Source organism: Oncorhynchus nerka, linkage group LG2, assembly GCF_034236695.1.
Source record: "Oncorhynchus nerka isolate Pitt River linkage group LG2, Oner_Uvic_2.0, whole genome shotgun sequence".
Lineage (NCBI taxonomy): Eukaryota > Metazoa > Chordata > Actinopteri > Salmoniformes > Salmonidae > Oncorhynchus > Oncorhynchus nerka.
Genome location: NC_088397.1, coordinates 73216151 through 73229211, shown reverse-complemented (window position 1 = coordinate 73229211; position 13061 = coordinate 73216151). Strand labels below are relative to the sequence as shown.

The 13061-nt window shown below is 41.0% G+C and overlaps 2 protein-coding genes across 2 annotated transcripts; one reads left to right on the top strand and one right to left on the bottom strand.

The window, feature by feature from the left end:
• Positions 1–606: 606 nt before the first annotated feature.
• LOC115142018 (mitochondrial import receptor subunit TOM6 homolog) lies at positions 607–1751 on the bottom strand. Its single transcript, XM_029681491.2, has 3 exons — positions 1549–1751; positions 1047–1171; positions 607–884 (listed from the first exon to the last, which is right to left on the bottom strand). The coding sequence occupies exons 1-2, from the start codon at positions 1650–1652 to the stop codon at positions 1075–1077; spliced, it is 201 nt and encodes a 66-aa protein (XP_029537351.1). The 5' UTR covers positions 1653–1751; the 3' UTR covers positions 607–884; positions 1047–1074.
• Positions 1752–1812: 61 nt separating this feature from the next.
• LOC115142005 (ubiquinol-cytochrome-c reductase complex assembly factor 2-like) lies at positions 1813–11777 on the top strand. The gene is made up of 4 exons (XM_029681471.2): positions 1813–2128; positions 2647–2721; positions 6496–6565; positions 11546–11777. The coding sequence occupies exons 1-4, from the start codon at positions 1991–1993 to the stop codon at positions 11653–11655; spliced, it is 393 nt and encodes a 130-aa protein (XP_029537331.1). The 5' UTR covers positions 1813–1990; the 3' UTR covers positions 11656–11777.
• The last annotated feature ends 1284 nt before the right edge of the window (positions 11778–13061 follow it).

Here is a 13061-nt window from a genome sequence, read left to right as displayed (position 1 = left end):
CTCTGTAGATAATTCCATTTAAAAAAGCAGCCGTTTCCAGATACAATAGTCATTTTCAACATTAATGTCTACACTGTATTTCTGATCAATTTGATGTTATTTAAAAGGACAAGACATGTGCTTTTCTTTCAAAAACAAGGACATTTCTACATGACCCCAAACTTTTAAACAGTAGTGTAAGTGTACAAGCATGTAAAATATGTCATTATCATGTAATTTTGCCCATTACATATCTTATTGAAATACTGTAGAATTCCATTAATTCTTTTGGAGGACTGCTCCTTCTTGGAGTGCCATATGACCAACCGGTGGCTTCGAAGGTTCTCATTGGCCAATACATAGCATCAGCAATCCAGGGTTTATATACATCATTGGTTGATACCAGCAGCTGGAGCATGGCACACACCATTTGCTTGACTGTGGTTGAGTGGGCGTGTCCTGACTTTCATTCTTTTAGAATTTCAATATGATTGATTTAATTCATACCTAGCTCAGTTTAAATTCTCTCTAGCACTTTTAAAGATACAAATAATGTCAAAGCACTTATTTACATGGTTATGTATTGCATTAAGTTAACAATTACATAAAATGTTGAGATACTGAAAGCAATGTCATACAGTTTTAATAATGTATTAAGCAGGCAGGCACAACAGTTTCCAGACTATCACCAACAAACAATGATTTTGTGCCAACACAGTAAATATAAAGTAAATGGCCACGTTCGAGAGGATCAAAACCCTAATGAATAATAGGTCAATTGACCTGACTGACCTACAAATAAAATAACAAGATGTCCTTTGCAGATCAGTCAGTCGGCAGTCACCTGCAATGTCAAACAAGCCCAAGATCTTGTCCCTTATGACTGACATTTTGGTCCGAGACACCTGAAAATAAAATATGAGAAATTGATTCTTCTGTTAATTCCACATTCAACTGGCAACAACCAATATTAAACATTTGACAGAAAGAATACAAGTAATTTACACAGTAATACCAATAGCAATCAAACATGAATTCTGATGTGAGGTTAATAGCCTGCCCTGTACCTCTCACGATATCCATCCTGTTCTTGCACTAGATGATTGGTTGAGGGGACATCAGGTCAAAATCTGAGAGATTCCTGGCAACCCAAACTCCAGCTGCAAAGAGTCCCAAGTTGACCAGAAGGTTCCTACAGAAACAAATCGATTAGCAACGAATTAATATCATTATGTACAATTATTGGATCGTTATTGAATAATCCACTGGAGATATTCATTAAAAAAAATGTTTTAAATTAATTGAGTTACAAGTTGACTCAATGACAGTTCAGTTGTGTGTGGGGGTGGGGGGGATTTGTTTTTAATCACAAAACCCTCCTAATTTCCAGATAATGTTATGCTAGCAACAGACTGCTGAGCAATTAGCTCAGGGCTGTTGATACCGGTATATCCAAGGGCAAAGCATGCGCATGTTTGGCAAAGAAGCTAGCTAGTTGGCTAGCTAGCTAACATGATACGTGAAACACGTTGCATTTGAAATAGGAATGGTTAGCCATCTGGCCCATACCTTCTGAAATCATTTCTATCTGTAGCAAATCGACATGCGGTACTGATCCATTCCACGACACCATAACCCGGTGCCCCGATAGCCTTTTTCCCAGCTGCGCTCATCTTAAATGTTTAATGTGAGCGCTTGCCTTGATGCTAAATTATAGTTTTCCAATTTGGGGAAGAATTGACATGTAACACCATCACCGAAATACACCAGAGTCCATGCTATTCTGGATCGTTGGGACGTCCCTGTCCCATTGAAGTCGACATTTCAAATGGTTAGGGGCAAAGGTTAGGGAAGGATAAATTATGTTTAGGGTTGGGGTTAAGAACGCCCCAAGGATGTGAGATAGCAACAACAGGCATAAAAAAACTACGGTCTCCGATAGTGACCATACTCAGGTTGCTCATTTATATCTTTATCTATTCATGTTGTTTTTAGCGTTGCATAACATAACATGTCTGTAGCACGGTACCGTCGGTTCTTGAAACTCTGCGAAGAATGGCCACGGGACGAATCAAAGAAAGGCCGTGATTTAGGAACGTTTCTACGGCAGAGAGTAACCCATGCCTTTCGTGAAGGTGAAAACACACAGGTAGAGTTAATCCACTTTCAATGTCGCACGAGAAGGTCAACCAATATATACATTATATATTTAGCTAGGATGATGGGGCACCCGTCCATATCGACCTTGCAGTTGCATGCAAAACAAACATGTTTAGCAATGTAAATCAAAGTATAGAGCTATAGTCAAGAGAGGTAATTGAGTTGTGTGAGACACGACAATCATGCAGTTAGGGCAGCACCACAGGGGGGTGGTTCACTTACAAAAACAGAAAATTAATTTGAAAACCATAACCCCCGCTACTTTTTGGTAAATTGACGATTGAGGATGAAATGCAGCCTAACCTATGATCAACATGATGGGTTTAGACGTATTTTGAAACAATGCATTACTCCTTTGCAAAAACACTTATTTTGAAATTGCAGGACATTTTACAGATTAAGCCTCTAAATCTTAAAAACAATCCCATAAAACAGTATCTGTATGTGGATAGTTTCTAGATTATATTGTATGAACCCCCTATGAACTGATCAGATTTTTCTTGACAGCTCTCTGATCCAGAGAAGTGTGATCAAATATATGAAAGCTTGGCCCGAATCAACACTAATGTATACCGAGAAAGAGTAAGTATTCACTTATACTGCATCCCCCCAAATTAAAATAAACATTTGCTCGAGCTGAAGAAGTCTATATCGGTCCGCTAATACAGGACTAGTAAAGGCCCAGTGCAATTTATTTTTAACTAAATGTATTTGAGTGTTTATCAGAATGTGTAACTTCAGTCTGATAATTCTTTACAAAACCGTTAATCTCAAAGTACTTGTGGAATATAAAAGTACTTGCTTCATATGTTTTCCAGTTTCTTGAAATATTTGGCAAATTTCTATGTGAACTGAAAGGGTCTTAATTTCTTCCATTTTAGTAGACACTCTTTTCCAGAGAAATTTACAGTAGTGAGTAGAGGTTGGCCGATTTATGATTTTTCAACACCGATACCGATTATTGGAGGACCCCAAAAAAACGATAACGATTAATCGGCCAATGTTTTAAATAAAAATAAATGTTTATTTTATTTTTATTTGTAATAATGACAATTACAACAATACTGAATATTTTAACTTAATATGATACATCAATAAAAATCCATTTAGCCTCAAATAAATAATGAAACATGTTACATTTGGTTTAAATAATGCAAAAACAAAGTGTTGGAGAAGAAAGTAAAAGTGCAATATGTGCCATGTAAAAAAGCTAATGTTTAAGTTCCTTGCTCAGAACATATGAAAGCTGGTGGTTCCTTTTAACATGAGACTTCAAAATTCCAAGGTAATATTCGCAGGTGATAGTTAATATAGTATTTATAGGACTATTTCTCTTTATACCATTTGTATTTCATATACCTTTGACTATTGGATGTTCTTATTGGCACTTTAGTATTGCCAGTGTAACAGTATAGCTTCCATCCCTCTCCTCGTACCTAAATGGGCTTGAACCAGCAACACATCGACAACAGCCACCCTCGAAGCATCGTTACCCATCGCTCCACAAAATCCGCGTCCCTTGCAGTGCAAGGGGAACAACTACTCCAAGTCTCAGAGCGAGTGAAGTTTGAAACGCTATTAGCGCGCACCCCGCTAACTAGCTAGCCATTTCACATCGGTTACACCAGCCTAATCTCAGGAGTTGATAGGTTTGAAGTCATAAACAGCTCAATGCTTGAAGCATTACGAAGAGCTGCTGGCAAAACGCACAAAAGTGCTGTTTGAATGAATGCTTACGAGCATGCTGCTGCCTACCATCACTCACTCAGACTGCTCTATCAAATATCAAATCATAGACTTAATTATAACATAACGCACAGAAATACGAGCCTTTGGTCATTAATATTGTTGAATCCGGAAACTATCATTTCGAAAACAAAACGTTTATTATTTCAGTGAAATACGGAACCGTTCTGTATTTTATCTAACGGGTGGCATCCATAAGTCTAAATATTGCTGTTACATTGTACAACCTTCAATGTTATGTCATAATTATGTAAAATTCTGGCAAATTAGTTCGCAACAAGCCAGGCGGCCCAAACTGTTGCATATACCCTGACTCTGCGTGCAATGAACGCAAGAGAAGTGACACAATTTCACCTGGTTAATATTGCCTGCTAACCTGGATTTCTTTTAGCTAAATATGCAGGTTTTAAAATATATACTTCTGTGTATTGATTTTAAGAAAGGCATTGATGTTTATGTTTAGGTACACGTTGGAGCAACGACAGTCCTTTTTTGCGAATGCATCGATTATATGCAACGCAGGACATGCTAGATAAACTATTAATATCATCAACCTTTTGTAGTTAGCTAGTGATTATGATTGATTGTTTTTTATACGATAAGTTTAATGCTAGCTAGCAACTTACCTTGGCTTCTTTTTTTAAATTTAAATTTTACCCCTTTTTCTCCCCAATTTTCGTGGTATCCAATTGTTGTAGTAGCTACTATCTTGTCTCATTGCTACAACTCCCGTACGGGCTCGGGAGAGACGAAGGTTGAAAGTCATGCGTCCTCCGATACACAACCCAAACAGCCGTACTGCTTCTTAATTAACACAGCGCGCATCCAACCCGGAAGCCAGCCGCACCAATGTGTCGGAGGGTACACCGTGCACCTGGCAACCTTGGTTAGCGCGCACTGCGCCCGGCCCGCCACAGGAGTCGCTGGTGCGCGATGAGACAAGGACATCCCTACTGACCAAGCCTTGCCTAACCCGGACGACGCTAGGCCAATTGTGCGTCGCCCCACGGACCTCCCGGTTGCGGCCGGTTACGACAGAGCCTGGGCGCGAACCCAGGGACTCTGATGGCACAGCTGGCGCTGCAGTACAGCGCCCTTAACCACTGCGCCTACCTTGGCTTCTTACTGCATTCGCGTAACAGGCAGGCTCCTCGTGGAGTGCAATGAGAGGCAGGTAGTTAGAGTGTTGGACTAGTTAACTGTAAAGTTGCAAGATTGAATCCCCAAGCGGACAAGGTAAAAATATGTCGTTCTGCCCCTGAACAAGGCAGTTAACCCACTGCTCCTAGGGCGTCATTGAAAATAAGAATGTGTTCTTAACTGACTTGCCTAGTTAAATAAAGGTGTAAAAAAAAAAAATCAGTGTCCAAAAATACAGATTTCCGATTGTTATGAAAACTTGAAATCGGCCCTAATTAATCGGCCATTTCGATTAATCGGTCAACCTCTAGTAGTGAGTGCATACATTTTCATACGTTTTCATTCTGGCAATCGAACCCACAATCCTAGCATTGTAAGCGCCATGCTTTACCAACTGAGCCACATCACAATGTACTGAATTACTGTATTGTGCATTGTTTTTCTTCATGGTGATGGCAAGTCTATAGGTACAAACCTAGATGACCAACCTATGTACAATACAGTAATGTACATTTACATTGTGGTTTGTAAGGATGGTAAATTACTGCATAAAAAGTGGTTGTTTTCTTTGTTATTTGATCAAGACAAATATTTAATTTGATGGGGTTATTTGTGTCTTTGCCCATAACACCTTTTGATATAAATGTTTGAGGACAGGGGTTTGTTCTTTATCATTCTAATGGTATCCAGAATCGCAGAGAAAGGGTCAGAGCAACAGCACTTACAACACTTACAATTCTAACTATTGAATCCTGCAAGATACTGTTATATACAACTACCTTTTCGGCCAAAGTGGAGATGCGGAAAATATTTTTTAGCCTGTGCTACAGACGTTTATATCGGTCCGCTAATACTAGTAAAGGCCCAGTGCAGTACTTTTTAATTTTATAAATATATTTTTAAATTCAGATTTTTCAGGGGGTGCTGCAGCACCCTACTATGGGAACATATCTTTCATATAGACAGAGTAAAGACATAGGCTGCCACCTGTGCTAATTAGCTATCTAGTGTGCTCTGAACACCTATGTGTAAGCTAACTGGAGAGGAAGTTCATCAACTGGAGGCACAACATGTATGGATCTTTGCAAAACAGCTAGAGTGAATATATTTTTATTTTATTTGAAAGATTCTTTCTCGCTGACATGTACGATAAGAGGCATATCAGCACTTTTCGAAAACCATTTAGAAAGCGATGATTATTGACGTTTCTAAACGTTAAACAGAACGTGGGAATTGTAGTTTAACAGAGCCAAATGTGGGGGAATGTAATGGCTGAAAACCCTACATATGGAGAAGGGTTTTCAAGAGCTATAGTCCACAGCAATGATCATACACAGAGCGATGTCTGTTCATTACACGTGCATTTGCTTGTTGCAGCAGCTATGAAAGATCTGGGAGAAAGCCAATTGATGAAGTTGTGTGTCAATGAGGGTTATCGTTGCCTCTAACTCCTGTAATATCTGTTCACAGTTCCCCCGCACGAGAGATACCAGTTTTACAGGTGTCACAGTGGAAGAATGTAGAATGCTATTAGCAACAGGTATGGACACATAGTCCCAAGTACATCACATTCATTATTTATGCATACAGATACATTAGGGATGGGCAACTGGTGGCCTGCGCTTTTGTAGGCCCGCAGATCAATTCACAAGCAGTTTCTCTTATGTCAGTCACTTGCTAGGATTCCATCCAATTGGCGACAGATTTTCATGCGCATATTTTCTTTATTCAGATTTTAGAATATTCACATTTTTCCACCAGTGGTCTTTCCACCAAACCGACCTCTTGCACGTCCAAATCAGTCCCTGATGATGTTATGTACACAAACTACTTTTTCGCTTAAGTTTTCATGTACTGAACAAAAATCTAAAGTTCAATGTGTTTCCATCACATTTTCAACCCTACTGACAGTTTTGTCACAACCTGTCTGTAGTTGCAAATGTGCCAACTCTGGTCACAGCACATGTGTTCTAGCCATCAGCTTGCAGATACAGTGCCTGTAGGGTAGTCTACATAATGAGGTTATTATGAATGAGCAAGAATATATATATATTTTTCAAATGGCAGTCAAGCATCAATTGTCACCAGAATCAGACCCTCGATATTTGTTGGAAAAAAGCATCAAGATCATCGTGCACTTTCACCACCCAGTGAAGTTCATCATAAGTGATTTAATCTGTAGCCTGATAAACTACAAGGTTTCCCGAGTCGTAGTGGGATGGGCAACATGTTTACTTCTATATGATGGTTATTACAGTGCCTTGCAAAAGTATTCATCACCTTGGTGTTTTTCCTATTTTGTTGCATTACAACCTGTAATTTAAATTATTTTTTTATTTGGATTTAATATACTGGACATACACAAAATAGTTTAAATTGGTGAAGTGAAATGGGAAAAAAAACAAATATTAAAAATGTAAAAGTGGTGTATGCATATGTATTCACACCCTTTGCTATGAAGCCTCTAAATAAGATCTGGTGCAACCAATTACCTTCAGAAGTCACATAATTAGTTCGATTTCACACAGGTGGACTTTATTTAAGTGTCACATGATCTGTCACGTCATCTCAGTATATATACACCTGTTCTGAAAGGCCCCAGAGTCTGCAACACCACTAAGCAAGGGGCAACACCAAGCAAGCGGCACCAAGGAGCTCTCCAAACAGGTCAGGGACAAAGTTGTGGAGAAGTACAGATCAGGTTTGGGTTATAAAAAAAATACCAGAAACTTTGAATATCCCATGGAGCACCATTAAATCCATTATTAAAAAATGGAAAGAATATGGCATCACAACAAACCTGCCAGGAGAGGGCCACCCACCAAAACTCACGGACCAGGCAAGGAGGGCATTAATCAGAGAGGCAACAAAGAGACCAAAGATAACCCTGAAGGAGCTGCAAAGCTCCACAGTGGAGATTGGAGTATCTGTCCATAGGACCACTTTAAGCCATACACTCCACAGAGCTAGGCTTTATGGGAGAGTGGCCAGAAAAAAGCCATTGCTTGAAGAGAAAAATAAGCAAACACGTTTGGTGTATGTGGGAGACTCCCCAAACATCTGGAAGAAGCTACTCTGGTCAGATGAGACTGAAATTGAGCTTTTTGGCCATCAAGGAAAATGCTATGTCTGGTGCAAACCCAACACCTCTCATCACCCTGAGAACACCATCCCCACAGTGAAGCATGGTGGTGGCAGTATCATGCTGTAGGGATGTTTTTCATCGGCAGGGACTAGGAAACTGGTCAGAATTGAAGGAATGATGGATAGCGCTAAATACAGGGAAATTCTTGAGGGGAAACCTGTTTCAGTCTTCCAGAGATTTGAGACTGGGACGGAGATTCACCTTCCAGCAGGACAATGACCCTAAGCATACTGCTAAAGCAACACTCGAGTGGTTTAAGGGGAAACATTTAAATGTCTTGGAATGGCCTAGTCAAAGCCCAGACATCCATCCAATTGAGAATCTGTAGTATTGCTTAAAAATTGCTGTACACCAGCAGAACCCATCTGACTAGAAGGAGCTGGAACAGTTTTGCCTTGAAGAATGGGCAAAAATCCCAGTGACTAGATGCGCCAAGCTTATGGAGACATACCCCAAGAAACTTGCAGCTGTAATTGCTGCAAAAGGTGGCTCCACAAAATATTGACTTTGGGGGAGTGAATATTTATGCATGCTCAAGTTTTCATTTTTTTTGGTCTTATTTCTTGTTTGTTTCACAATAAAAAAATATTTTGTATCTTCAAAGTGGTAGGCATGTTGTGTAAATCAAATGATACAATCCCCCCCAAAATCAATTTTAATTCCAGGTTGTAAGGCAACTAAATAGGAAAAATGCAAAGAGGGTGAATACTTTCGCAAGCCACTGTATATAAATATTTGCGCATGAAGCCGTTTCCACTGCCATTTCTCACATAATTAATTTTACCTACACAAAAAGATCCCGCCATGTTGAACGAACAAATGATCTATCTGATCGATTCCTGTTTCCATCCCTTCTGTCATTATTTGACTTTATATGGTATGACTTTACTTGCATAAAAACTGTGGATGGAATCGTGGTTTCTGACTCACTCAATTAGCTAACATTTTTAAGATTGGTAAGTTAGTCTAGCCAGCAATCTAAAGTTGTATTAGTCATGATCAAATTACCGACCAGGGCGTTGATTTTGTTAGTCACTTTCGCTCAGATATCATATTCAAAACTGCAGACAAATTCTCCACCCTATGGCAAAAGTAGTAGAATTGCAGGAAATTAACTATAAAAAAAGAATACCCCCACTGTGAAGAGGGGGGCCGCTAAAGTGATGCTAGGGCCAGCTGTGACTGCATGTGTGGGTATGGATAATTAGACCCGCAAGCCACTGCGGCCTCTCATGATGAGTTCAGATTTTGAGGCCCCCGTCACTGCCCATCCCTGAGCTAAATGAATATAACATAATTGGTCTAGTTTTGTTGCAATAAATTAACCAACCCAAATCAAAATGCTATTACATTTCAGGACATACATACTTCCCTATTTCTCTTCAATAATACCAGATCTTCTACTACATGACAAAGAATGTGAACACATGGTTGTCGAACATCTCATTCAGAAATCATGGGCATTAATATAGAGTTTGCTGCTATAACAGCCTCCACTTTTCTGGGAAGGCTTTCCACTAGATGTTGGAACATCACTGCAGGGAATTGCTTCGGTTCAGCCAGAAAAGCATTAGTGAGATCGGGCGCTGATGTTGGGCGATTAGGCCTGGCTCGCAGTCGGTGTTCCAATTCATCCCAAAGGTGTTCGATAAGGGTTGAGGTCAGGCCACTTTAATTCTTCCACACCGATCTCGAAGGGACAGCAGTGGAGAAGGTGGAAGGATTTAAGTTCCAGGGCATACACATCACAGACAAACTGAAATGGTCCACCCACACAGACAGTGTGTTGATCAACCTCAGGAGGCTGAAGAAAGTTGGCTTGTCACCCAAAACCCCGACAAACTTTTACAGATGCCCAATCGAGAGCATCCTTTTGGGGGGTATCACAGCCTGGTACTGCCGTCACACTGCACAACAACAAGGCTCTCCAGAGGGTGGAGAGTATATACTGTATTTTATACAATCTACTGCACCTTGCCTATGCCGCTCGGCCATCACTCATCCATATACTTATATGTACATGTTCTCATTCACCCCTTTAGATTTGTGTGTATTAGGTACCTGTTGAGGAATTGTTAGATTACTTGTTAAATATTACTGCACTGTCGGAACTAGAAGCACAAGCATTTTGCTACGCTTGCATTAACATCTGCTAACCATGTGTATGTGACATATTTTATTTGATAAACCATTTCTTTATGAACCTCGCTTTGTGTATGGGGGCATTATCATGCTGAAATGGGAAAGGGCTTTCTCCAAACTGTTGCCACAAAGTTGGAAGCACAGAGTTGTCTAGAATGTGATTGTATGCTGTAGCATTAAGATTTCCCTTCACTGGAACTAAGGGGCCTAGCCTGAAACATGAAATACAGCCCCAGACCATTGTTCCTCCTCCACCAAAGTTTACAGTTGGCACTATGCATTGGGACATGTAGTGCTCTCCTGGCATCTGCCAAACCCAGATTAGTCTGTCGGACTGCCAGATGGTGAAGCGTGATTCATCACTCCAGAGAACACGTTTTCACCTCTCCAGAGTCCAATGGCGGTGAACTTTATACCACTCCAGTCGACGCTTGCGCATGGTGATCTTAGGCTTGTATGCTGCAGTTCGGCCATGGAAACCCATTTCATGAAGCTCCAGACGAACAGTTCTTGTGCTGATGTTGCTTGCAGGGGCAGTTTGCAACTCGGTAGTGAGTGCTGCAACCAGGGACTACACTCTTCACTACATGCTTCAGCACTCTGTTGTCCCGATCGGTGAGCTTGTGTGGCCTACCACTTTGTGGCTGAGCCGTTGTTGCTCCTAGACGTTTCTACTTCACAATAACCACACTTACAGTTGACCAGGGCAGCTCTAGCAGGGCAGAAATTTTACATACTGACTTGTTTGAAAGGTGGCATCCTATGACGGTGCCACGTTGAATGTCACTAAGCTCTTCAGTAAGGCCATTCTACTGCCAATGTTTGTCTATGGAGATTGTATGGCTGTGTGCTCAATTTTAAACACCTGTCAGCAACGGATGTGGCTCAAATAGCTGAATCCACTCATTTGAAGGGGTGTCCACATACTTTTGTGTGTATATAGTGTATTAATGTTTCATGTCTGCTTCTGTCAGTCTTAGACACCTGAAGTGTTAATCTGACTCATACCACCATCTAGTGGACTTTGAGGATACCAACATGTTCAGAGAAGCTTTTTTCTACAAGAGGAGAAACAGACTGGCACTCTAGCCTGGAGGCCCTTTTGCAGTCTAGACACCTGCACTCTTTCAGCAGGAGGCTGGCACCCAGGCTAAAGGAACTCCACAGGGTGTTGTTCTGAACATGCATGGTTGGTTCTGATGTCTCTCTAACCCCTCATCTCTTCCACCTCAGGTAACATGCAGCAGATGGATGAGAAGAAGAAGGGCTTGTGGAAAATTCTCACGGAGCGATTCTCCACCAAACAAGATGTCACCCCTGAGAAGGCTCCTGAGAACAAGTAGCACTTCTGTATGTTTTCTTTCCCCTTCAGCCACTTTAGAAATAACCAAATAAATAAGAATAATGTTTGATCTTGTCATTTTAGCAGGGCCATTGTAACATACAGAATAAATGACTGAGCACAGAAAGTCTGACTGAAATGTTTTTAAAGTGGCAATCGGCAGTAGAAAAAATAAAGCGGACTCCCCTGTTCCGGTAAAAAGCTGAGGGATGGGGCTGCAGAACTGTAACTATTCTCAAATTCATAGACGGAACTATGGATGCAAGGACTGACCATTCATGATATCAAACTTATAGTTAACCTTGTTTTGAGGCTGTATAGTGTTTGTTTACAAAAATTGAGTAAGACAAGCTCATATTTTAGGTTCTGGTAGGGTACAACAGTTGAACCAAGGTCATGAGGCATTTCAAAGTTCTATTCTTCAAGATTCAATATCAATTTATAAGTCCAAAAATGGATGTAGCAACTGATCAAATCAGTTTATTTGTTATGTGCGCTGAATACAACAGGTGTAGATCTTACAGTGAAATGCTTACTTACAGGCTCTAACCAATAGTGCAAAAAAGGTATTAGGTGAACAATAGATGGGTAAAGAAATAAAAAAAACAATAGTAAAAAGACAGGCTATATACAGTAGCGAGGCTATAAAAGTAGCAAGGCTACATACAGACACCGGTTAGTAAGGCTGATTTGAGTTAGTATGTACATGTAGATATGGTTAAAGTGACTATGCATATATGATGAACAGAGAGTAGCAGTAGCGTAAAAGGGGTTGGCGGGTGGTGGGTGGGACACAATGCAGATAGCCCGGTAAGTCAATGTGCGGGAGCACTAGTTGGTCGGCCCAATTGAGGTAGTATGTACATGAATGTATAGTTAAAGTGACTATGCATATATGATGAAAAGAGAGTAGCAGCAGCGTAAAAAGGGGTGGGGGGCACACAATGCCAATAGTCCGGGTAGCCATTTGATTACCTGTTCAGGAATAGGCTTTGTCGTGCCCTCCTTACGACTGTCTTGGTATGTTTGGACCATTCTAGTTTGTTGGTGATGTGGACACCAAGGAACTTGAAGCTCTCAACCTGCTCCACTACAGCCCCGTCGATGAGAATGGGGCGTGCTCGGTCCTCCTTTTCCTGTAGTCCACAATAATCTCCTTAGTCTTGGTTACGTTGAGGGATAGGTTGTTATTCTGGCACCACCCGGCCAGGTCTCTGACTTCCTCCCTATAGGCTGTCTCGTCATTGTCGGCGATCAGGCCTACCACTGTTGTGTCGTCTGCAAACTTAATGATGCTTTTGGAGTCGTGCCTGGCCATGCAGTCGTAGGTGAACAGGGAGTACAGGAGGAGTCTGAGCACGCACCCCTGGGGGGCTCCAGTGTTGAGGATCAGCGTGGCCGAGCAAT